The 25,533-nt window shown below is 31.6% G+C and overlaps 1 protein-coding gene across 2 annotated transcripts in view; it reads right to left on the bottom strand.

Annotated features, from left to right (window-relative positions):
- Positions 1–25,533, bottom strand: part of LOC146529436 (spondin-2-like) — a 257,135-nt gene that overhangs the window by 209,621 nt on the left and 21,981 nt on the right. Inside the window, exon 2 of one of the 2 annotated variants that reach the window (XM_085201334.1) lies at positions 17,954–18,030. The exons of the other annotated variant lie outside the window; for it this stretch is intronic. Coding sequence (XP_085057460.1) covers positions 17,954–18,030 — 77 coding nt within the window. The remainder of the gene's footprint in view (positions 1–17,953; positions 18,031–25,533) is intronic. 2 annotated transcript variants of the gene reach the window in all.

Raw genomic sequence — 25,533 nt, 5'->3', positions numbered from 1 at the left:
TAAAAGACAAAAAAAGTTTTAAAAAATAAGGAACGACCGAATGAAGATACACAGTTTGTATATTATAAAGAATCAAAATGATATTATATACATAACAGTTTAGACGCACGTTTAGAAAACCTTTAAAATATTACTTAACCATAAGACAAACAAAATTATACGTTTCAGAAGATAAAAAAATAATTAAACGACAAAAAGCTAGCGCTTATCAATTTTCATAATAAAAATTCAATATACATACAGGTAGGTAGGTATATTGAAGTTCCTTTTTAAGAAATCCTTCGAACGCTCAGAAAGTGGGTGATTTTGATCGAAGACGTGAGGGGACCGATAACAAATTATTTTTCCACAGTACGAGTACCTACTTTACGTTTAAAATTATTCTTCTTGATTGATTGTATCCGTCGTTCTAATTTTATTTCGGTACGCTGATAACGTTTGACAATGGGGAAAATTTGTTTTAATTTTTTTTTGTAACTTGCGCATCTTCGCATCATTGTCTTTTAGAGTAGATTAAGAAAGAAAAAAATATATATTAACTTAACGTGAAGAATAACTTTACGTTTCTCATTCACTCACAACTCATTTTTCGTTAATAATTTATTTAGTCAGCTTAATGTGAAATTTGTGGAAATATTATCTCGAATATAAATCGAACCCATATACAATGTGCCAGTCATAATTTCCAACTAGGCTACGACAACTATTCTTTTTAACATAAAAGGTCATCGTGGCGTATCGGTACAGCGTCTGACTATAGACGCAATGGTTATATGTTCGATTCCCATCCGGGGGAATGAATTATTATCATTTCCGCAGCTAGGTAACAAAAATGCAGTGCTTAATTCCGCCAGATAACACACAATATCTCTTATATCAAGTGTCTTAACATTAGATAATCTCTGCCTACTTTGCTACATCTATACTAATATAATAAAGCGGAAGTGTTTGTTTGTTTGTTTGTTTGTTTGTTTGTTTGAACGCTAAGATCTCTGGATATACTGGTCCGATTTTCATTGTTTTTGTTTTGTATGAAAGCTGCATTCTTCAGAAGTGCTATAGGCTATATAACATTACATTACACATATATACTAATATATTTTAAAGTACTTTCTAATTTGACATGCAATTTATTCTGCCATGTTAATAACAACCGTCGCGTCGCTACGCAACCGTTACCGCGACATTTTGATATTGATCCTTATGAAAATAAATATAATAGTCACTATTAACATTTTATCTAGATTGAAATTATAGTTTACTGTATAACATTCTAATAAATAATTAAGGAGATGTCACTGATTCCAAATGACCTAGCCTACGGGCGGCACAGTATGACCGACGCGAACGGGCAGATGACGTTGTCGGTTTTATAAATTTTCATACATTTTTGAACTATTGTAAATGTTTATGTAATTATTTGCTGTTTATAATTAATTTAATCTACACTTTGGTTCTCTTCTTATTTTATTTGATATTGCCCGCTAAAATTATCCTGCTTAATAAAGATAAATGTTTAGTTATTTCGTAGAGTCGATATCTATGTACGCACGCACGGAAAACTTTAGGTACTTTTTCTAATATTAAGAATATCTATCCTTTAGTTACTTTTAATCCTTTTGTTGGTTCATTTCAATAACTCAGATATTTTTTTCTAATAATGTGTATCTACTTATTATTCTTTTTGATTATTAAACTTATATTTTCTTACTAATTCTATTGAAAATTGAAAATAATTTAATGAATATATTTAATAAATATTCTTATAGTTGAAGCAGGCGTAGCCGCGTCCGGGTCCACTAGTATAGGATAAAGCTGTAATATTAAAATTCAACATCTAATAAGCATTCAGGTTGTTAATTCAAATCTACACGAACACGGTCTATATTCTATACAGAATTCACAAGTAATTAACGTTAATGGTAGTGACATGACACTAATGTGTGGCAACAATAAACGAAAATTGTCATACCACGAAGCGAGTGCGCTATTAAAAATTCCATCATCACGAATTGCTGGCGGGCAACATGTCAATGTGAAAGCTTATATACTGGCGGCATTTTTATATGGAATTCAAAAGCACACTAAGAATATATCTTTAGTATGGTATAAAGTATGTTTATGTGAAAGACTAAGGATTTAAAAAAAATACTTAGATATTAGCAATTCAAACACGGCTTCGCATATGTATATGTAACTAGCGGCCCGCTCGCGGTTTCACCCCCGTGAACTATGTTATTATTAATTTCTGTCTCCATGACTACGTCCTAGTGACGTCTATGCAAAATTTGATACTCGTATAATTTGTAGTAACGAAGTTTCATACAAACTTTCAATCCCAAAAACAACCCCTTAGAAGTCGAATATTGCAAATTCCCGTCTTAGCGAGCACCCACGTCCTATAAGTAACTCCTATGCAAAATTTGAGATTCCTAGCACTTGTAGTTTCTGAGATTTCGTGATGAGTGAGTAACCTTTCGATTTTATATATATAGATTACAAGCGGCCCGCCCGCGGCTTCGCCTGCGTAAACTACGTTATTATTAATTTCTGTCTCCATGAGTACCTACGTCCTAAAAGTGACGTCCACGCAAAATTTGAGACTCCTAGCATTTGTAGTAACGAAGTTTCATACAAACTTTCAACCCCAAAAACAACTCCTTAAAAGTCGAATATTGCAAATTCCCATCTTAGCGAGCACCTACGTCTTATAAGTAACTCCTATGCAAAATTTCAAGTTCCTAGCATAGTTTCTGACTGAGATTTCGTGATGAGTGAGTGACCTTTCGATTTTATATATATAGATGACGCACTGTAAATTTTATCTATATCTATCCAGTTTTTGCGTGAAAGTGGAACAAACATCCATCCTCATAAACTTTCATATTTATAATGTTAGTAGGCTAACATTGAAGCCAACGTGGCATAACGTCATCCTATAAGCACGATATCCTGTTCCCGACAGGTGCTGATTTTATTTGTACTGTATATAATCTGCTCAAATTAAACAAAGCACGGTTGTGATTCGCTACTCAACACCCAAAATTTCGAAATTAGGACACTAAGAAACAGAGTCGTAACACTAGGTTCCCTTTGCCTAAGCTGCTACGCGATAAAAAGCGTAAACCTGAAATAAAACATTTCAAAATAAAATTGGGCTGCAGTATTATAAAATAATTTACTTTTTGTAAAAATATTTTTTCTATATTTAATTAGAAAAAGGTATACTCGTATAATTCTTAATTAAATTCACAAATGGATAATTGCATTTCCGCATATAAAGTTACCTGACATTTGCAATGCGGGGGTGTCTTTCGGGGAAAAGTATACCTACTTACATTTACATCTATTTATATTTATTTACCACACTTACGTCGACTGCCAGACTATAAATAGAAAAAAACTACGCGGCGTAGAACGCTGAAAGGGAGAATTAACCGAAACTCGTACAGGAACGGGAAAAACAGAATGTTATCTTTTGTAGGACATGTAAACGATAAACACTCGTCTAATTTTTATACTAATGAAAAATATTGTATTTATAATAATAGCTATACCTACTTATATAGAGTGGCCTGACACAGTGGTACATTTGTATGACGTTATAGGCAACGGTTGTGGGTTCGATTCGTACTCGGGGGAATGAATTGTTATTTATTAATAGGTTATCTCTGCCGGATTAAAACTTTGATCACTTAACACATGTCTTAAAATTTGCGAAGTCATTACTTAAAAAATACATTTTTTACTCTAAGCTGCCAAATTGCACACTCCTTCCTCCATGCGGACGGAGGAGTATGAGATTTAGTAGTTTTATTTTGTAAAAAGGTGTTCCATTTTTTGTTTCACATATTAATACACTTATAGATGAACCATAAACTAAAAGTTAAAGCAAATTCATTAAACGTTTTACTATCACAAGTGCGCCTATAAGAATAAACTCTAATTTAACGCTAAGACTCGATCCTGTTATACAAGACGAAGCAGTTATTTAACCAGCGTCTGTACTCTGTACCGCCCTAATTGCGGTGTTCCGCAAAGCAGATAAGGTTGCCAGTTTATTTTAGGGGTGTAACGCGATATGCTATAATCAGTGCGCGGACGACGTGTTACTTTGTTATTTAATTATAGAATTTACCTTTTATATAAGGATTTTGCTAAAAACGGGTGTTTTCTTTTTTTTTGATGTAAATCCGTATAAAGTATAGAAAAACGGAATTTTAGGCTTTCTTATATTCTTGTTTTCAATATTAGGAGAAACTACTATTTTAAGAAGAAATATGATTTAGGAATTTCACAAAGTACTCGTATTTGATAGGCTGAATAGGATTATATTGAATCGAGTGTTTTAACACTTTAAAGACTAGCTCTTACCAGCTATATGCGGGATGCAGAGTGAAACTAGAGAAAACAAAAAAAGCTTATCTAAAGCTTAACAAAAGCACTCTATTATCCTCACGTCCGTTTAATACAATATGAAATATAAATTGCAACGTCTCTCACATTATTTAATGGCATATCTATCGGTCATAAGAAATTTAGATCGCAATTTCTTTTCTTGAAAGTCAATAAATATCGTACACAGAATGTGTGGTTGACTTATAAAATAATGCGGCCGCCGACCGCATCCAGGGGGTGGGAGCCAATATAAATTCCGATCGGTATTAGGTGTCGAATTAAGGCCGTATTCAAGAATTTATAATCTTTATAAAGAATCTTTGAAAAGATTTTGATAGCACATATTTTATTGGTATATTTTATTATTTGTTTATGCTTTAGAATATTTCAATATTAGTCGATATAAGTCTCCATTTTCTACGTTTTTAAAGACGTCAAACAGCCCAATAGGCTTTAAGTTTCAAACAATCCCCTGAATGGCATCAAGTTAATGATAATTATCAACATGTCCAAACTATGCCATAATTTAGTTAATAACATAAAATTGCTTAATAATTTGTATTCCATCTTAAAAATATATAAACAGTATCTTTATAAGAACCCAAATTGAGATATTACACATACCCGTTAAAAAAAAGGAAAACAAAATGCCCCACAAGATTCTTAAAGTAACGTTGAACTCAGATTTGTTCAATCAAAACCGGCACGGCCATTGTAACAAGAGAAATGAAAATATGCCCAGTCATAAATAATCTACAATAAACCGGCCTTTTCATTAATATATAGTACGGCCAATGTGTCGTGGCCGTCTTGAAATAAAGGTTTCTGGACATTTATACATTGTACACTCAAAAAGAAAATGAACAAAAGTAAGAAAAAATCCCAAAACAGACATGCGTAGCCATCTGCAGCTAATTTCAGGGCGGCCACAACTCATCGGCCTTACTATACGTAATGAAAGCGAATATTGCCGACGAATGCGTAATTAGGCTCGCTCGCAGGGTCTTATTCCGAAGTAAGGAATATTGTGAAGGTTCAATAAATTATTTATAACATGAAATTGAAAAGATGTATTTTTTATTTCGAGTTATTGGTGAGGGATGAAAAGACTCGGTGCTTGGCAAATCAATCAATCGTGTGATGTATCGCAAATCATTTTTGGACTAGACGAGGGCTAAATCTTTCACTGAAAAAAAGACAAACATAAATATTAAATGAAACTATTTTTTTATTATCTGGACTTGCTCCACGAATACTTTGTTTTATTTCATGCATCTGCGGAGCAAACTAAGTATTAGCCATTTAATCTCCTTCTCTATTTTGTAACTATTTTCAAAATATTGCAAGTTGAGTGGCTGAACTCAAAGCCGTTAGCCCAAAGAAGCAGATTCCTTCTGCCTACCTCGCTATATACAAGATATAGACAACTTAAGAATAAATTAATACATTAACATTAGAAAAAAGCTTAAACAAGTATCGTATAATCTTAAAAATATTCCCTCTGCTCAGATATTAAGAAAGTATTTGATGCATTTTACTCGAGTGAGATAAAATGACATCCGCGATTATCACAGGAACCGACCACTTAAGTGTTTATTGCGACGATTACGCGAAAAATGTGCACTCACTTAACTACAGCTATGCGCAAACGTAGTTTATTAAACTATTTTATAATTGAACAATACTTATATTTTATCAGAGTCTACTATAAAGTAAAAAGTATGTACAGCTTTGAACGTTGCAATAATATTTATAATATTCTAAAATTACTCATGAGAGAAATATTTCAATTTTTTGTGTTTGTTATTATTTAGTGTTAAGACACTCCCTTCTCGATTATGAAACTTCCGTTACTCACTTCGCCTAATATCCGAGACTTTTGTGCTAAGTAGCGAAACTCAACATATTTTTTTTCTTATTAACAGAGAGTTAAAATTTTACAAAATAAATAATTTATTTTCAAGAGTAACAATGGAACGCACAACCGTCGAGTTTACAGTCAGAAGCTGTGCCTCCAAAGACCTCCATCGTCGAACCCAAACATAAATTAACCACAAAAATAAATAACATAAATATTAAGAGTTGCCATTTAAAAAAAGAGACACGATGACATTGCTCCAAATGAAAATATAAAGCCATAACGTTCCTTCCTCCTACTTGAGACGCGGTGTGCGTAAAGTCCTGATATGCCGCCTCATTACCCTCGGGACGGGATTGTGTAATTCAGAATGCTCAGGTGAATATATTGGCTTGTGTTCTCATCATTTGGTAGCAACGTTTCCCAAATGATATGTATGGATGTTGATATGAGTGAGGAGATGGCTTCCTGTCGTTAACTGTTGAGATATGGTTTTTATAGTGGTAGTAAATTGTTTGGTTATTTATTAATATTGTGTGTGGTTTTTGGTTCAGAATAGAAAATTGTCTTGTGGAGGTAAAATAAATAATCATTCCTTTGTAATTTAACTTTAATTTAATTTAAACTTTAATTTAAGCGGTGTACTCAGAGAGCTTTCGTTGTTGAAATGATTTACCAAAACATGTATATATGAATATTATTTATATAATAACCCCAAATAAATCTTTCGCTATCAACATAAATTACACATCCTTAATATTAAGACCATAAATGTTGTGTAATTAGTACTTTAACCTTTTAAGCTCTTTAACTTTTGTAATCTTGATATCGCGTCTCATTACCCTGGAGAGGAAATTTAAACGTAATTTTGTGCTCAGATTGCTATTGTTGCTAATATAAATGCATGTGTTTATCTAAATAAATTAAATAATTATTATTTTGTATAGAATGAGAAGATAATTGAGAATGAAATGTCAAAAATATTCGATTTGTCAATCGAATAGGTCGTTTAAGTACGTAAATTGAGAAAATCCGTACTTATGTCTAACAAATTTATGATCTTTAGTCGTGTATATGCACAAAATTATATTTTTCTATTTTTCAAAATGTTATAAAAGCCGATGCAGCGAAAGACCACAGGTGTGTGGTTGTAACGTAACGATTGTTCGACGCTCGATTCCCACTCGTGGGAATTAAGTAGTAAAAAGTTAGTCTTCGCTCTAATACCAAAGCAAAGAGCGGCGTTCTGTAGCGGAAGTGATACCATAGGGAGGTACGAATCGAACCCACTACCGTCGCATTAATAGTCACACGTTGTGCTATTCCCCGACGGTGTTACATAACAATGTATATTTATTGCAGATACCTTACCTTAGTTAATTTACCTCGCTTACCTCATTATATAACAAAGATATCGAGAGAGATATTTACTAAGTTTTACTATATTAATCTATATATATAAAAGGACTTGTCCTCACTGACTGAGGTGAGACGCACGCACAGCCGTAACCGCTGAAGGTAGATACGTGGAATTTGGACAGTTGTCTACTTTCGTAATCTGGACATCCACTAAGAAGGGATTTTGAAGGGGTGAAATAGGGGTTGAAAGTTTGTATGGAAAAAAAATTAAATCGGCACCGATTTTTATGAAAATTGAAACTTAGACTCTTAAAAATATTTCATGGGACACGTGTTTCATGGTTTATTAGAATTCACTCCTAAGGGTGCAAATAAGCAGGCGAAGCTGCGCGCGTCCGCTAGTCCCTATATATAAAATCGAAAATGTCTGTGAACTTAGCAGAGCATTGTCCAGCAGATCAAAAAAAAAATGGAGTTCTCTTCGCATGCACCTGAGTTCTATAGTTCCTGATAGGTTTTATAAATAGTTCTGTCGTTTTTACCCCTGAAAAAGTTATGTAAGAAAATGATCTGCTAACTTCCCTTGGCAGATCATTTTTTTGCAAAAAAAATCGGGGCGAGATCTGCACTCATAGGGATGAATAAAATAGTTCCTGATAATTTTTAACAATAGTTCTGTTAATTTCACGAAGAAAAAAAATTTTAAACAGAAAAAAAGAACGTTCGTTTCGAAAATAGTTCGAAAGGTAAAGTAATTTTTAAAATTAATAAAATGATACTCAGACGCGAGAACTCTTTATTTTACAATAGAATATAAGTAGTTCTACGATATTAAGCCTGAAAGAAAACCAGAACTCTGAAAAAACTGCCAGCAGAGCATAGTTGATTGTATGAAATATTGAAAAATGTCCATTTCAACTCTTCATATGTGAAAGTACTAAATAATTTTCTATTTTAATGTGCTCAGACTCGGGAACTCTTTGATTTCTACTAGAATATGAGCAGTTCTATTATACAAAGCTAACTACAAAACCAGAACTCCTGTAAAAATGCCAGCAGAGCATAGTAGAAAATTCGATTTGTTGAAAAATATCAAATTAACTTGTTGCGAAGAAAAATATTTCTTAAAAATATTAATATCAATCTCAGAAGCGAGAACTCTTTATTTTACAATAGAATATAGGTAGTTCTACGATACCTAGCCTGAAAGAAAACTAGAACTCTGAAAAAACTGCCAGCAGAGCATAGTTGATTGTATGAAATATTGAAAAATGTCCATTTCAACTCTTCATATGTAAAAGTACTAAATAATTTTCTATTTTAATGTGCTCAGACTTGGGAACTCTTTGATTTCTACTAGAATATGAGCAGTTCTATTATAAAAAGCCAATTATAAAACTAGAACTCCTGTAAAAATGCCAGCAGAGCATACCTGATTATTTAATTTGTCGAAAAATATCACATTAACTTGTTGCGAAGAAAAATATTTTTTAAAAAGATTAATATCATTCTCAGAAGCGAGAACTCTTTATTTTACAATAGAATATAGGTAGTTCTACGACATTTAGCCTGAAAGAAAACCAGAACTCTGAAAAAACTGCCAGCAGAGCATAGTTGATTGTATGAATTATTGAAAAATGTCCATTTCAACTCTTCATATGTGAAAGTACTAAATAATTTTCTATTTTAATGTGCTCAGACTCGGGAACTCTTTGATTTCTACTAGAATATGAGCAGTTCTATTATAAAAAGCCAATTATACAACTAGAACTCCTGTAAAAATGCCAGCAGAGCATACCTGATTATTTAATTTGTCGAAAAATATCACATTAACTTGTTGCGAAGAAAAATATTTTTTAAAAATATTAATATCATTCTCAGAAGCGAGAACTCTTTATTTTACTATAGAATATAGGTAGTTCTACGATACCTAGCCTGAAAGAAAACTAGAACTCTGAAAAAACTGCCAGCAGAGCATAGTTGATTGTATGAAATATTGAAAAATGTCCATTTCAACTCTTCATATGATACAGTACTAAATATTTTTCTATTTTAATGTGCTCAGACACGGGAACTCTTTGATTTCTACTAGAATATGAGTAGTTCTATTATAAAAAGCCAATTATAAAACTAGAACTCCTGTAAAAATGCCAGCAGAGCATACCTGATTATTTAATTTGTCGAAAAATATCACATTAACTTGTTGCGAAGAAAAATATTTTTTAAAAAGATTAATATCATTCTCAGAAGCGAGAACTCTTTATTTTACAATAGAATATAGGTAGTTCTACGACATTTAGCCTGAAAGAAAACCAGAACTCTGAAAAAACTGCCAGCAGAGCATAGTTGATTGTATGAATTATTGAAAAATGTCCATTTCAACTCTTCATATGTGAAAGTACTAAATAATTTTCTATTTTAATGTGCTCAGACTCGGGAACTCTTTGATTTCTACTAGAATATGAGCAGTTCTATTATAAAAAGCCAATTATACAACTAGAACTCCTGTAAAAATGCCAGCAGAGCATACCTGATTATTTAATTTGTCGAAAAATATCACATTAACTTGTTGCGAAGAAAAATATTTTTTAAAAATATTAATACCTTGCTCGGAACCCAGAACTCTTCATTTTTCAATTAAAAATAAGTAGTTCTACGACATTTAGCCTGAAAGAAAACCAGAACTCTGAAAAAACTGCCAGCAGAGCATAGTTGATTGTATGAATTATTGAAAAATGTCCATTTCAACTCTTCATATGTGAAAGTACTAAATAATTTTCTATTTTAATGTGCTCAGACTCGGGAACTCTTTGATTTCTACTAGAATATGAGCAGTTCTATTATAAAAAGCCAATTATACAACTAGAACTCCTGTAAAAATGCCAGCAGAGCATACCTGATTATTTAATTTGTCGAAAAATATCACATTAACTTGTTGCGAAGAAAAATATTTTTTAAAAATATTAATATCATTCTCAGAAGCGAGAACTCTTTATTTTACAATAGAATATAGGTAGTTCTACGATACCTAGCCTGAAAGAAAACTAGAACTCTGAAAAAACTGCCAGCAGAGCATAGTTGATTGTATGAAATATTGAAAAATGTCCATTTCAACTCTTCATATGATACAGTACTAAATATTTTTCTATTTTAATGTGCTCAGACACGGGAACTCTTTGATTTCTACTAGAATATGAGTAGTTCTATTATAAAAAGCCAATTATAAAACTAGAACTCCTGTAAAAATGCCAGCAGAGCATACCTGATTATTTAATTTGTCGAAAAATATCACATTAACTTGTTGCGAAGAAAAATATTTTTTAAAAAGATTAATATCATTCTCAGAAGCGAGAACTCTTTATTTTACAATAGAATATAGGTAGTTCTACGACATTTAGCCTGAAAGAAAACCAGAACTCTGAAAAAACTGCCAGCAGAGCATAGTTGATTGTATGAATTATTGAAAAATGTCCATTTCAACTCTTCATATGTGAAAGTACTAAATAATTTTCTATTTTAATGTGCTCAGACTCGGGAACTCTTTGATTTCTACTAGAATATGAGCAGTTCTATTATAAAAAGCCAATTATACAACTAGAACTCCTGTAAAAATGCCAGCAGAGCATACCTGATTATTTAATTTGTCGAAAAATATCACATTAACTTGTTGCGAAGAAAAATATTTTTTAAAAATATTAATACCTTGCTCGGAACCCAGAACTCTTCATTTTTCAATTAAAAATAAGTAGTTCTACGACATTTAGCCTGAAAGAAAACCAGAACTCTGAAAAAACTGCCAGCAGAGCATAGTTGATTGTATGAAATATTGAAAAATGTCCATTTCAACTCTTTATATGATACAGTACTAAATAATTTTCTATTTTAATGTGCTCAGACACGGGAATTATAATTGGCATTGTATAATAGAACAACTTATATTCTGTTAGAAATCCAAGAGTTCCCGTGTCTGAGCACATTAAAATAGAAAATTATTTAGTACTTTCACATATGAAGAGTTGAAATGGACATTTTTCAATATTTCATACAATCAACTATGCTCTGCTGGCAGTTTTTTCAGAGTTCTAGTTTTCTTTCAGGCTAGGTATCGTAGAACTACCTATATTCTATTGTTAAATAAAGAGTTCTCGCTTCTGAGAATGATATTAATATTTTTAAGAAATATTTTTCTTCGCAACAAGTTAATTTGATATTTTTCAACAAATCGAATTTTCAACTATGCTCTGCTGGCATTTTTACAGAAGTTCCGGTTTTATAATTGGCATTGTATAATAGAACAACTTATATTCTGTTAGAAATCCAAGAGTTCCCGTGTCTGAGCACATTAAAATAGAAAATTATTTAGTACTTTCACATATGAAGAGTTGAAATGGACATTTTTCAATATTTCATACAATCAACTATGCTCTGCTGGCAGTTTTTTCAGAGTTCTGGTTTTCTTTCAGGCTAAATGTCGTAGAACTACTTATTTTTAATTGAAAAATGAAGAGTTCTGGGTTCCGAGCAAGGTATTAATATTTTTAAAAAATATTTTTCTTCGCAACAAGTTAATGTGATATTTTTCGACAAATTAAATAATCAGGTATGCTCTGCTGGCATTTTTACAGGAGTTCTAGTTGTATAATTGGCTTTTTATAATAGAACTGCTCATATTCTAGTAGAAATCAAAGAGTTCCCGAGTCTGAGCACATTAAAATAGAAAATTATTTAGTACTTTCACATATGAAGAGTTGAAATGGACATTTTTCAATATTTCATACAATCAACTATGCTCTGCTGGCAGTTTTTTCAGAGTTCTGGTTTTCTTTCAGGCTAAATGTCGTAGAACTACTTATTTTTAATTGAAAAATGAAGAGTTCTGGGTTCCGAGCAAGGTATTAATATTTTTAAAAAATATTTTTCTTCGCAACAAGTTAATGTGATATTTTTCGACAAATTAAATAATCAGGTATGCTCTGCTGGCATTTTTACAGGAGTTCTAGTTGTATAATTGGCTTTTTATAATAGAACTGCTCATATTCTAGTAGAAATCAAAGAGTTCCCGAGTCTGAGCACATTAAAATAGAAAATTATTTAGTACTTTCACATATGAAGAGTTGAAATGGACATTTTTCAATAATTCATACAATCAACTATGCTCTGCTGGCAGTTTTTTCAGAGTTCTGGTTTTCTTTCAGGCTAAATGTCGTAGAACTACCTATATTCTATTGTAAAATAAAGAGTTCTCGCTTCTGAGAATGATATTAATCTTTTTAAAAAATATTTTTCTTCGCAACAAGTTAATGTGATATTTTTCGACAAATTAAATAATCAGGTATGCTCTGCTGGCATTTTTACAGGAGTTCTAGTTTTATAATTGGCTTTTTATAATAGAACTACTCATATTCTAGTAGAAATCAAAGAGTTCCCGTGTCTGAGCACATTAAAACAGAAAAATATTTAGTACTGTATCATATGAAGAGTTGAAATGGACATTTTTCAATATTTCATACAATCAACTATGCTCTGCTGGCAGTTTTTTCAGAGTTCTAGTTTTCTTTCAGGCTAGGTATCGTAGAACTACCTATATTCTATTGTAAAATAAAGAGTTCTCGCTTCTGAGAATGATATTAATATTTTTAAAAAATATTTTTCTTCTCAACAAGTTAATGTGATATTTTTCGACAGATTGAATAATCAGGTATGCTCTGCTGGCATTTTTACAGGAGTTCTAGTTTTATAATTGGCTTTTTATAATAGAACTACTCATATTCTGTTAGAAATCAAAGAGTTCCTGAGTCTGAGCACATTAAAATAGGAAATTATTTAGTACTTTTACATATGAAGAGTTGAAATGGACATTTTTCAATATTTCATACAATCAACTATGCTCTGCTGGCAGTTTTTTCAGAGTTCTAGTTTTCTTTCAGGCTAGGTATCGTAGAACTACCTATATTCTATTGTAAAATAAAGAGTTCTCGCTTCTGAGAATGATATTAATATTTTTAAGAAATATTTTTCTTCGCAACAAGTTAATTTGATATTTTTCAACAAATCGAATTTTCAACTATGCCCTGCTGGCATTTTTACAGGAGTTCCGGTTTTATAATTGGCATTGTATAATAGAACAACTTATATTCTGTTAGAAATCCAAGAGTTCCCGTGTCTGAGCACATTAAAATAGAAAATTATTTAGTACTTTCACATATGAAGAGTTGAAATGGACATTTTTCAATATTTCATACAATCAACTATACTCTGCTGGCAGTTTTTTCAGAGTTCTGGTTTTCTTTCAGGCTAAATGTCGTAGAACTACTTATTTTTAATTGAAAAATGAAGAGTTCTGGGTTCTGAGCAAGGTATTAATATTTTTAAAAAATATTTTTCTTCGCAACAAGTTAATGTGATATTTTTCGACAAATTAAATAATCAGGTATGCTCTGCTGGCATTTTTACAGGAGTTCTAGTTTTATAATTGGCTTTTTATAATAGAACTGCTCATATTCTAGTAGAAATCAAAGAGTTCCCGAGTCTGAGCATATTAAAATAGAAAATTATTTAGTACTTTCACATATGAAGAGTTGAAATGGACATTTTTCAATAATTCATACAATCAACTATGCTCTGCTGGCAGTTTTTTCAGAGTTCTAGTTTTCTTTCAGGCTAGGTATCGTAGAACTACCTATATTCTATTGTAAAATAAAGAGTTCTCGCTTCTGAGAATAATATTAATCTTTTTAAAAAATATTTTTCTTCGCAACAAGTTAATGTGATATTTTTCGACAAATTAAATAATCAGGTATGCTCTGCTGGCATTTTTACAGGAGTTCTGGTTTTGTAGTTAGTTTTGTATAATAGAACTGCTCATATTCTAGTAGAAATCAAAGAGTTCCCGTGTCTGAGCACATTAAAATAGAAAATTATTTAGTACTGTATCATATGAAGAGTTGAAATGGACATTTTTCAATATTTCATACAATCAACTATGCTCTGCTGGCAGTTTTTTCAGAGTTCTGGTTTTCTTTCAGGCTTAATATCGTAGAACTACTTATATTCTATTGTAAAATAAAGAGTTCTCGCGTCTGAGTATCATTTTATTAGTTTTAAAAATTACTTTACCTTTCGAACTATTTTCGAAACGAACGTTCTTTTTTTCTGTTTAAAATTTTTTTTCTTCGTGAAATTAACAGAACTATTGTTAAAAATTATCAGGAACTATTTTATTCATCCCTATGAGTGCAGATCTCGCCCCGATTTTTATTTGCAAAAAAATGATCTGCCAAGGGAAGTTAGCAGATCATTTTTTTACATAACTTTTTCAGGGGTAAAAACGACAGAACTATTTATAAAACCTATCAGGAACTATAGAACTCAGGTGCATGCGAAGAGAACTCCATTTTTTTTTTGATCTGCTGGACAATGCTCTGCTAAGTTCACAGACATAAATCGAAAGGTCACTCACTCATCACGAAATCTCAGAAACTACAAGCGCTAGGAATCTGAAATTTTGCATAGGAGTTATTTATAGGACGTAGGTGCTCGCTAAGACGGGAATTTGCAATATTCGACTTCTAAGGGGTTGTTTTTGGGGTTGAACATTTGTATGAAACTTCGTTACTACAAATGCTAGGAGTCTCAAATTTTGCATGGACGTCACTTATAGGTAGGACGTAGGTACTCATGGAGACAGAAATTAATTATAACGTAATTCACGCAGGCAAAGCCGCGGGCGTGCCGCTAGTATGTCATATAAACTGAAGTCGCTAACCTTATGCAGAGCTAATAGTTTGCTTTGTTCCATACTATCCCGGCGAAAGTTGAGATTCCAAGTTTGTAATACCTCCAGGATTACCGAACAAAACTAGATTAGACGATGTCTCCGTGAGGAAATCACCCTTTGAATATTACCTTGCTGTCGTGATAAGAAAGTTAACTTTTTATATATTAAGTTATAGCAGCCTCTAAGGTACGGAAGATGATTTGATGTATATTTAGATATCTAATATAAATTTTTATCGGTTTTTCTTAAAGAATATTATTAGTTTAAGCTTTATTTATATAATTGTAGATTTTTGATTATTTTTTTGATGGCAATTTTTCTTCCACGATGGCGCAATTTAGAATCTCACTAAATAAAGAAAGTAATTTTTACAAAATAATTTATCCGCTCTGCCATTGTAAATTTAACTCCACGCCGCGTTTTGCCTCGACACCAAAGCGAAGAAATGAAAATATTAAATATTTAATTTCCTCGAGTGGGAATCGAACCTACAACATGTCGCCACCAGTCACACGCATGTGCCACTACGCCCAGCCTGTGTTCAATATTTGAATGGCGCTAATTTTTAAAAAAACATTAAATTACAAACTCAGAGCAATCAAATGTGCAATTGAATGTAATCGGTTAATGAAATGAATTCAACTAATTTATACTAAAATATGAATAGTTGATGCTAATTTGCTGCATTGCCCTAACATGCGTGATCATTATCAAAATTGTATCAAACGGATTTAGCTATTAATATATGTATATAATATTTAATTATTAATGAATTCATTCTTTAGTAATTTATGTGGCTTTTTGGAGTCTGCTGTGGTCGTTTCCTCTGTTTAATAGTAGTAGATATACGAATATTTTATATAGCTTGTTGCAAAAGTGTCTGTTATATCCTACTTAAATAATTTAATTTTGATTTTTGACATGAGCAGAGAAAAAATATTAAGAGAATGGTCTCTTGATCAAAAAAATGTTTTTCTCTCCATATTTTGCTCATTAAGAAACGTCACATGCAAAATGTTAGAACTCAACTTACTCCTTTTAACTAGCGCCCGCTTGAGCTAAAGACATATTCATTTAATATTTAGACAAAAACTCAAACATTGTTTGGTTTATATTTATAAATAACTATGTACACATGCACAAAAATCTGTTATTTTGAAATCACAGTCACTTCAATTTTCTTTATATATGTAAAGAGATAAATGATTTAATCTTTTGAAGATGAAAAGATAGACAGACTGACAACGAAGTGTTCCTCTTCATGTAGAAAACCTTAAAAAGCCTTTCACATTATTAAATAATAATTAAGAGAATACAGTAAATTACAGTACATTTATAAACCTGTCAATATATTTGCTTAAACCACAAATTCAATAAGTAGGTCGGGCCATTTTGCTTATGGAAAAGACAAATAAAGCCAGCGACAAATCCTACACGTATGTATGTGTTGACGTCTCAACCTATTTGGCAGTATATATTTTACGTGATCCTACTGTTTGTTTATTAACGAGATATTCCTGCTACGACAATTGACACAACGCGAAATATTTATATGAAAATGTATTTCTCCTTTTCAGAATATTATTGTTTATTCTTTTTAATGACTTTACATATCTAACTTTATGCAAGTAAATTCGATATCAACTCCCTGTAGACGAAATGGTAATGGGTTCAATAAATAAATATTTTTTAATCGAGATTAACTTGGGCGAATTTCAGATATTTCTCTCTGAATACGTTGTTACGCCATTCTAAAAAGAGGAAAGAGTGAATAGGCATTTTCTGGGTAAGCATGCTCCACCATCGTTCGCATCGTCACTTACCACCAGGTGAGATAGCGGACAAATGCTTACCCATCTTCAATAAAAAAAAAAAAAAAAAAAAAAAAAAAAAACGGGTCTAGTTCTTATAATGTAAGAAGTTGTTATAGTGTCGAAGTAGGTGAAAAGTGGATAACAAAGTTAATTATGCTTGTGTTCTTTCTTTTAAATATATTTTATTTTAAATATATTTGACTCCTTTTTTTACATGAATTAATAATTGACATTGTTTTTTTTATAAACGTTAATACAAAAATTTTAAAGTAATAGCATTTTTTTATATATGCACAGGAAAAAATCCACAACTCCAAATTCTTTGAAATGAACACTACTAGAAGAAATGGCTTACAAGGTAACATAATGTTATACTCGTAGTCTATACAAAATACATATAAAGTACTAAGTACTTATAATAATAATATAAAGTCGTCAGTTTAAATGAGATTGCTCTATAAAAGCTTATTTTATTTACACTGTTTTGGTTTCAGCATTATAATTAAACTATTTCCTTTATTAGCGGTTGGAAATATACACACTACGGTAAAAACTAATGAACGGCGTTGTGGTTTCCATGTTTACCATAATGAAATAATGACCAAAATCAAATATTATCGTTTATAGATATTTTAAACAAAGTGGCGCAGAGGCACAGAGTGTGACTGTGAAAACCGGCTGGCTGTGAGTTCGATCCCTACTCGAGGAGATGAAATATTTATTTAAATTTATATTTCCATTTCTTACCTGTGGTGCCGAGGCAAGGCGCGGCGTTGAGTTCTGCCACTCAACACGCAATCCCTCCAGAGTTCGGCAGCACAACGCTGAAATTAATATAGATAACTTAAATATAAATGGCATATAATGTTTAACTAGATACCTATTATAAAATATATGTCGCCGACACGGAGGCATTGGTACAATTGTCGCCGATCACGGACGCCAGTGTGTACACACGGTGCAGTCGAGAGGTCACATAGAATTATAGTCAACTACCCCCCAAATCCTGTGTAAAACGTCATTTCAATCAGTACAAGTACTTTTTAGTCACTATTTCCCGATATTTAAAAGTATGAATTTGATTAAAAGTATTAATTTTAAGCTTAAAACGACTAATTTGAATTGAAAAACCAGCTTAAATGGATGAATTCAAATTATAAAAAAGGTGACTTTGATGCGTAAAATAGTAATTTGTACTTCAAAACGCTTATATTCATGTCATAAATATTTAAATTTTTAAATTTAAAGACTAGCGCAGTGAAAATAAAAAACTAAAAGGTACAAATTTCATTATATTGGCATGTTCATTTTTGCAAGCTCGACCCCTTCATATTGCTAAAATAATATTTCCGACCGTCTTCACTTTCGGTAAAATGTGAGGAACATATTAAATTCATTGCTAAGGATTCAAGCTTCTTGTTTTACAGAAATGGTTGAAAGAATTTCTAAAATGTTTCTGAAATATTTAACTATAGGTACATTTAAAAATATTTAAAATTTGACTAGGTAGGTACTTTATTTTTGAATATGTGTTTTTTAATGGTAAAAAATAAAAAAATATATAGTAGCACATAAAAAGAATATCTTGTAACAAATCATTCTTATATCATGTATATTACATCTAAATTAAAAAAAAAATAAAAAATATATATATTGGTGATCGAAAACACTTACGCCTTTAATTCCAAGGCCAATTCCCCTGACCGGCACTTACAACGCTTCTATTATGGAACATGTAACTAGGCAAACGCGAAGTTATTTTGTTTTCAGCTTCACGCCGCATATAGCAAAGTAGGCAAAAGGAACCTAGTGTTACCATTGTGAATCGAATGTTTCCGCCAATTTTACAAGGCATTGCGTGTTGGATTGGGGGAACTAAATGCCGCGCTTTACCTTGTTAGCAGAGCGACGAAATGAAAATATTTATAAATAATAATTCATTCCCCCGAGTGGGGATCGAATCCACAACCGTCGCGCTTACAGTCACACGCTTGTGCCATAAATGAACAATATTTTTTCAGCTTCTACGGAGCTGTAAGTGCGACTTTGCAGAGTTGGGAAATAACAGAGGGGTTAAATGAAAATAATTAATTTGTCCGAGTGTGGAACCCACAATCATTGTTTATATGTTTCAGATGGTTTTTCGGTGCGCCACATTTATATATTTATAATTGAAATGATCCATTTAATATCCTTTTTTAAATGTTCCATTTAATAAAAGCTTGTCATTTGTAACTTAAACCACAGCGGCGTTTCCGGCGTAAGAAATTGGAGCGGTCATCCCGGATTAAGCGGATGCCCTTAACTACTAGGAACTTCACTGGAATTTTCTTATTTATTTCCTCTTGTTTTTATTTAGTGTATGTTTGTATTCTACCATAACAATAAAGAAAAAAATAAGAAATAATTGAAAATTGTATTTAACTATCTCTGTGGCGCAGGGGCATAAGCGTGCGACTGTAAACTTGATAGGTTGGGGGTTCGATTCCCATTCTAGAAAAAATAATGAATATTGAAATATCCTATATTGAACTTTCCTCTGCCTACCTTGTCCGTGCAAGTTACGACGTAAAGCCATTATTATTTATTATTTCTATATAGAACTCAAGATAACATGACCAATTTAGGTAATTAAGGATATCTAATAAGATTAAATAAAATGAAATAAACCAATGCTTTGTTTATTAGACTTACCTTATTTCAACGTCAATATTTGGCTGAAGACAATGGCTGTGGACTCAAATTCCTCTCAGTTATTTATGTATATTCCTTAATATTAAATAATATAAAATTTCTGTGGCCAGAAAAAGGAAAAATGTATTATGCTAATTAAGAAAAATTACTTTTCCTATTATATGAAAAAGACAAAAAAATATGTTTGAAATTCACGATTACTGCACATTTTAAAAGAAAGTGTAGTCACGATTAGACATACAAATATTGAAAATATACACGTAATGTACCATTTACCAGTGTTAAACCACAAATAATGTTCTTATCCTATATACGAGTAAGACACTATAACAAACTAAGTACTGCATGTAAAACATTAAAGTTGGCTAAGTTTAAAAGTGCATTGTCCGGTACTGAGAGCTGCGGTGAGAAACTTAAGCGGTACCAACTCCCAGATGAGACATCGGCGCCAGTTTCCAAGTTTCACCGCCTATTCACGCCGAACCTTGCTTAATGAATTGTCGATCTATATATTGTTTGTATAGAATATTGTTATATATCTTATCTATATTTATAATTGTAAGTCCGATATATGTATATATAGGGTACATTAAAGTATATAATTTGTTAAATTAAGTCATATTTTTTTGGGAACCTAGTATTTTAAAACGCACCACTCGCCGCCTAGTTTTCGAGATATTACGTATTAAGTAATGGAATTCAACGTCACGCTTTGTCCTGTAACAAAAGCGAGGATATGAAAATAATTCAGTTCTATGAGTGGGAATCGAAACCACAACCGATACATTTATAATCAGACGATGTTCCACGGCGCCACTGCGGTCTCTATCGTAATAATAAATAATAAAATCTTTTTTATATCCTGCTATATGCAGCATACACCGTGAAACTGAAAGAAAAAAGGATGTATTCCTTACAATTTCGTATTTAACTACTAAAAAACGTATATTATGTAATATATCATTGAAAAATTTTGACGTCTTCAATATCAAAATAATTTTAGATAGACTTTTACTTAATACCATTTATCGAGTTTATCCTATATTTAATTTCACTACTACACCAACTAACTTTTTACTCTAACTTTTTACGTCGTGTTACAAGGCAATTTTTTACATCGCATTTCTATAGAAGACGACGCCGTCAAAAGTTTTTGATTCAAAGGCACTAGCTTTCTCTCATCACGTCGAGCGACCGGATGTCACCTGATGAGGCGTCCTTTATGCAACACAATATATATACATACATGAATAATATATATCTAAAGTATGACTTTTTACCAAAAAGTTTGTGTAAATTTAATTTTCGAAGCATATTTTTTTTTATATTTGGTATAATAAGTTATTTTTTCAGTTCATGTATAAATCAGGATAGACTGAGGGAACCCTGCGTTAAGACAGTCCATCCTCCTTCCAAATTTTGGTGACATTGTGTGCTGAGTGGCGAAACTCGTCTACGCTTTATTTCATTACCAGAGTGAAAAAGTCAAAATAATTAATTCCCTCGAGTGAGAATCGAACCGAAAAATTAAACTGCAATAATTTTACATACGTATATTTTATTTATCCCAACCATTTGTATAGTTCACTAAAATGGGGCGGAGGCAGCGTACTTCTGGAAACGATCAAATAAAGTAACATGGATAACATACGCACGTGACGGTATCAACGGTATCGACTGCGCTGCCAATATTTCAACGTGTTTTATGTTTAATTTCTTTTAGGGTCCTACCATTCGCTTGTTCAAAAGGATAAAAAAATATTTTCATTTTGCTGTGCCTTTTCCAAAAAGTCCCTGTTTTTAAGAGATAAGTATTTTATTTTTCATTTCAGTTATATACACTGTGACTAAATACTACGTAATGGATTTTAACATGGTTTTCACTTATAAGCAGTTCAATTTATATAGAAAGTTTCTATATTATAATACACTAGTAATAGTTTTTAATATATTGAAGACGTCATTCTCTGTCGTACCAGACTAAATCTAGATTTTTTAAATAAATTCAAATAAACACATAGTATAAAAGCAAGTAAGTAAAATAAGACAAGCAATGTCTATCCGTGAACACGTCCTTCGATAAATCGCGAGGTGTCACGGTGGTCACGTAGTACCGGCCCTAACGACTAGATCATAGGTCGAGCGTAAACCGAATTTTACAACACGAACTGTTAGTTGCTTTACAATTTGTTTTAATCACATTATTTATAAATAAAATATATATTATTAGAATATATTTTAATTAGGCTCATTTTTTAGTTATACGCTTTCTCCCACTTAGAGAGGGAAGATAGGGAGAGCATAGTGAAAATATTCTCCGGTCTTTTCATCGTATTTTGTAAGCGCGGTGTTCAGTTTGGAATACCAGTGGAGTAACGAAAATAATAATAATTCTTTAAAGTAGGGATTCGAATTATTTTTTTAAGTAAACAAGGAAGACTAAGTTATTAATAATTAGCTTCTCCATTTTGTTAAAAAAAAAACGAATACATATGTGTACCATATGTATTTGTCTAGCACAATAATACAAATGCTTCAACGTTTAAATTATAGCGTCTATTACACTACGGTCACGTATTTTTGAAACGATCCAAGTAAATATTATATTATGAGGATAGCATATTTCATATTTGTAGGACACGAGTTGTCATCATGAATTTGTAATTCTTAATATTTTGTCCAATATTTTTTATATTATAGAGTTCAGTTAGGTAGATAGAGGAACTCCTTAATGCATATTTATTTCACAGGATCACTAAACCTTAGGTCATAAGTCCCAGGTACATTAAATTTGCAATTTTTGTCTTTAAAGTGTGTATCACATACTAAATTTTATCCCTTTTGAAGTCTCAAATGAATACTTATAAATAAATATAATTTTGGTTCTCATATTAATTTTATGTAGGTACTACCTAAGAATATCCAGGCTGATTAAATATAACTTTTATTGTATAGTAGAACCATATCACATCCATTTGAACAATTACTCCCTTATGAAAACAGGACAAATATGAAAAAATAAAAAATAAGTTAAAGTTCAATGAACACCTGCCAATAAATTGTAATATAAGAAATACCTAGCTAGAGTAATTTACACGTATAGACAGATATTTGTAAAAGCGGTCGTAGAAGTAGCTTGTAGACTTGAAATAGCCTCATATTCTCGTAGACGACATACTATTGAAAATATTAGAAGGCTACGTGAAAAATGCTGTGTTAGTAGAGAATGAGAGACCATTTCTATTCCAGTCCAATTCACCTAGCTATCTTGGGTATAATGCTGAGAAAGTTGTTGTTAGACTATTTTTATTTCTATACTAACTTCCTTATTCTTCTTTGTCCATCGTAAATGCATTTCTATCATACTGTATTATGATGTATTTTGAATTATCAACAGGAAATGAAAAGACAAAAAAAAAATGTTTACTTTTTATAATACTTTTTTATACTGTATGAAATTGTTTTTTTTTTGTGTTTCTTGTTGTGTATTCAAAAATTATAAAGAAAATTTAAATAGGTATTGAAAATTAGGCTAATTTTTTTAAACAAAATCTTTTTATAATTGTCAATATTAAAAAAAAAAAAGTTTTAAGATTTATAGTAATTTTCATGAGCTTAACATCTTTATTCATGTTGTGCAGGCCGCACGTCACCTTTTTACACACGAGTTTTTGTTACCACCAATTGTTTACTTTGTAATAATATGTTCTTACTGAAAACACGAATAAACCTTGTTATCTTTTATCTAAATTAAGAAAGTATATAATGTTTATTTTATATAAAAAACTAGAGAAACTTTTTAAACTGGAAAAAATATCACGACCGAATGAGCCACGCAGAAATTCGTTTAAATCGCTCCACTGATTTTCCAGCCAGGAATTTCTGGATTTCATCAATTTGCGAGATTTTCTTTAGAAAGGAAATTTCCTTCGCACCGATAAATTACACGCGCTGATTTATTTGGCAAGTTCTTAATCTTACCTCCGCTTCTATGTAAATTTTCATTCTTAATACAGTGCATTATTGGTTATTAATTAATCATGTTTTTACTCTAAAAAGCTCTTAAAAGAAAAATAGGCCACAACTTTTAATTATTAACTGAGGACGTAGTGGATTATGGATTCGATTGTAACTCGAGAAGATAAATTATTTTAATTTGCTCGCGCTGGAATTTAGGAACATTGTCTTATCACAATGTTCCCTCTGCCTACCCTGCTATATGAAGCTATAACGTTAAGGCAAAAAAGTATTATTTGACTACATAATTATGTGAAAATAATACTTTTTCGTGTATTTTATCTTTAGAAAATATGAGACATCATGGCACAGACTCACTAGCACGTACTTTAATCAAGTAGGTTCAATTCCCACTCGGGTCCTGGGGAGTGAAATATTTAATATTTTCATTTCATTGCTGTGGTAACGAGGCAAAGCGCGGCGTTGAGTTCCACTAATCAATACGCAATCCCTCCAGAATTCGGCGGAACGGAAGTGTCTCAATGGGAACAGAGTGTCTTAAACCAAGGTTCCGAGGTACCGAGAAAATAATAAAATAAAATTACAATAACAGAGTCAACATTCATTCAAATTTGTATACAATAATTGGCTTGTCAAAGCCAAATATCAATTAGTGTAATCAAATTATACGAATTAATATTAATTACTATATTATGATAGTCTATCTGACGCACGACTCCGTTCGAAAGTGTCCTACGTGCACACTTTGAACACGGCTTTCCACTTTGTGGCTCGTAAACGCGTCTTTTGTTAACAAACCTAATGCGTGCTTTTACGAGTGTATATTATATGTGGGTATAGTACGTACAGTCGAATTAAGTACAATAAAATATTCTATTTAGAAACATTTGTCTTTGATATATATGAACTTTAAATATTTTTTACATTTTTCAAGTGTTATTCTAGAAAGAGAAAAAAGAAAAACACTTTTTTTAGTAAACGCATAAAAAATTCACAGGCAAATTTTTTATTCATTTTGTAAGAAAAAATAAATTGACAACAACAACTATCTTTGCCCATTTTTATAGCCTCGATCGAATTAAACAAATTATAAATAATTGAAATTAACAACATAATGGCTTTTCTATACCCATATAATATGTGATGGTAAACCAATGAAATTTTAATTTTAAAATAACTATCGTCTCTATAAAAACTTTAAATTGCAATTCGTAATTTATTTTCATACTTAAAAGCATTCTAGAATTCAAGATAATAACTCTAACGACTGGTTTCGAACTCGCCTTAAGCCACGTCCCGCTATAAATCGCAAAGTGTCATGACACAGTCACGTACTTTAGTTTCAACGACTAGATCTTAGGTCGTGCGTAAACTAAATCTTTAGGTCACGTGCTTAGCAAATATTTGAGAAATCATTGAAGAATATGTTGGACCAAACTTTTGCTTACGACGTGACCAAATATGAAAAATTATCTAGTTTCTTACTTTTTTAGCTTCTATGTGGTTTTCAATATTTTTTTGTTGAGCTTCACGATGTTTCCTGCATTTATTTTTTTAACATAAATCAGACTAGGGTCTGATTGTAACCGCTACGATTGTGAGTTTGTTTTCCACTCTACGTAGAATGTGAAGAACGGAGTGTTTAAACACTAGGT

The sequence above is a fragment of the Heliconius melpomene genome, chromosome 18 (genome assembly GCF_056956725.1).
Source record: "Heliconius melpomene rosina isolate 202511_hmr_F chromosome 18, ASM5695672v1, whole genome shotgun sequence".
Classification (NCBI taxonomy): domain Eukaryota; kingdom Metazoa; phylum Arthropoda; class Insecta; order Lepidoptera; family Nymphalidae; genus Heliconius; species Heliconius melpomene.
Note: the sequence above shows the minus strand (reverse complement) of the source record. Positions and strands in the feature narration are given on the sequence as shown.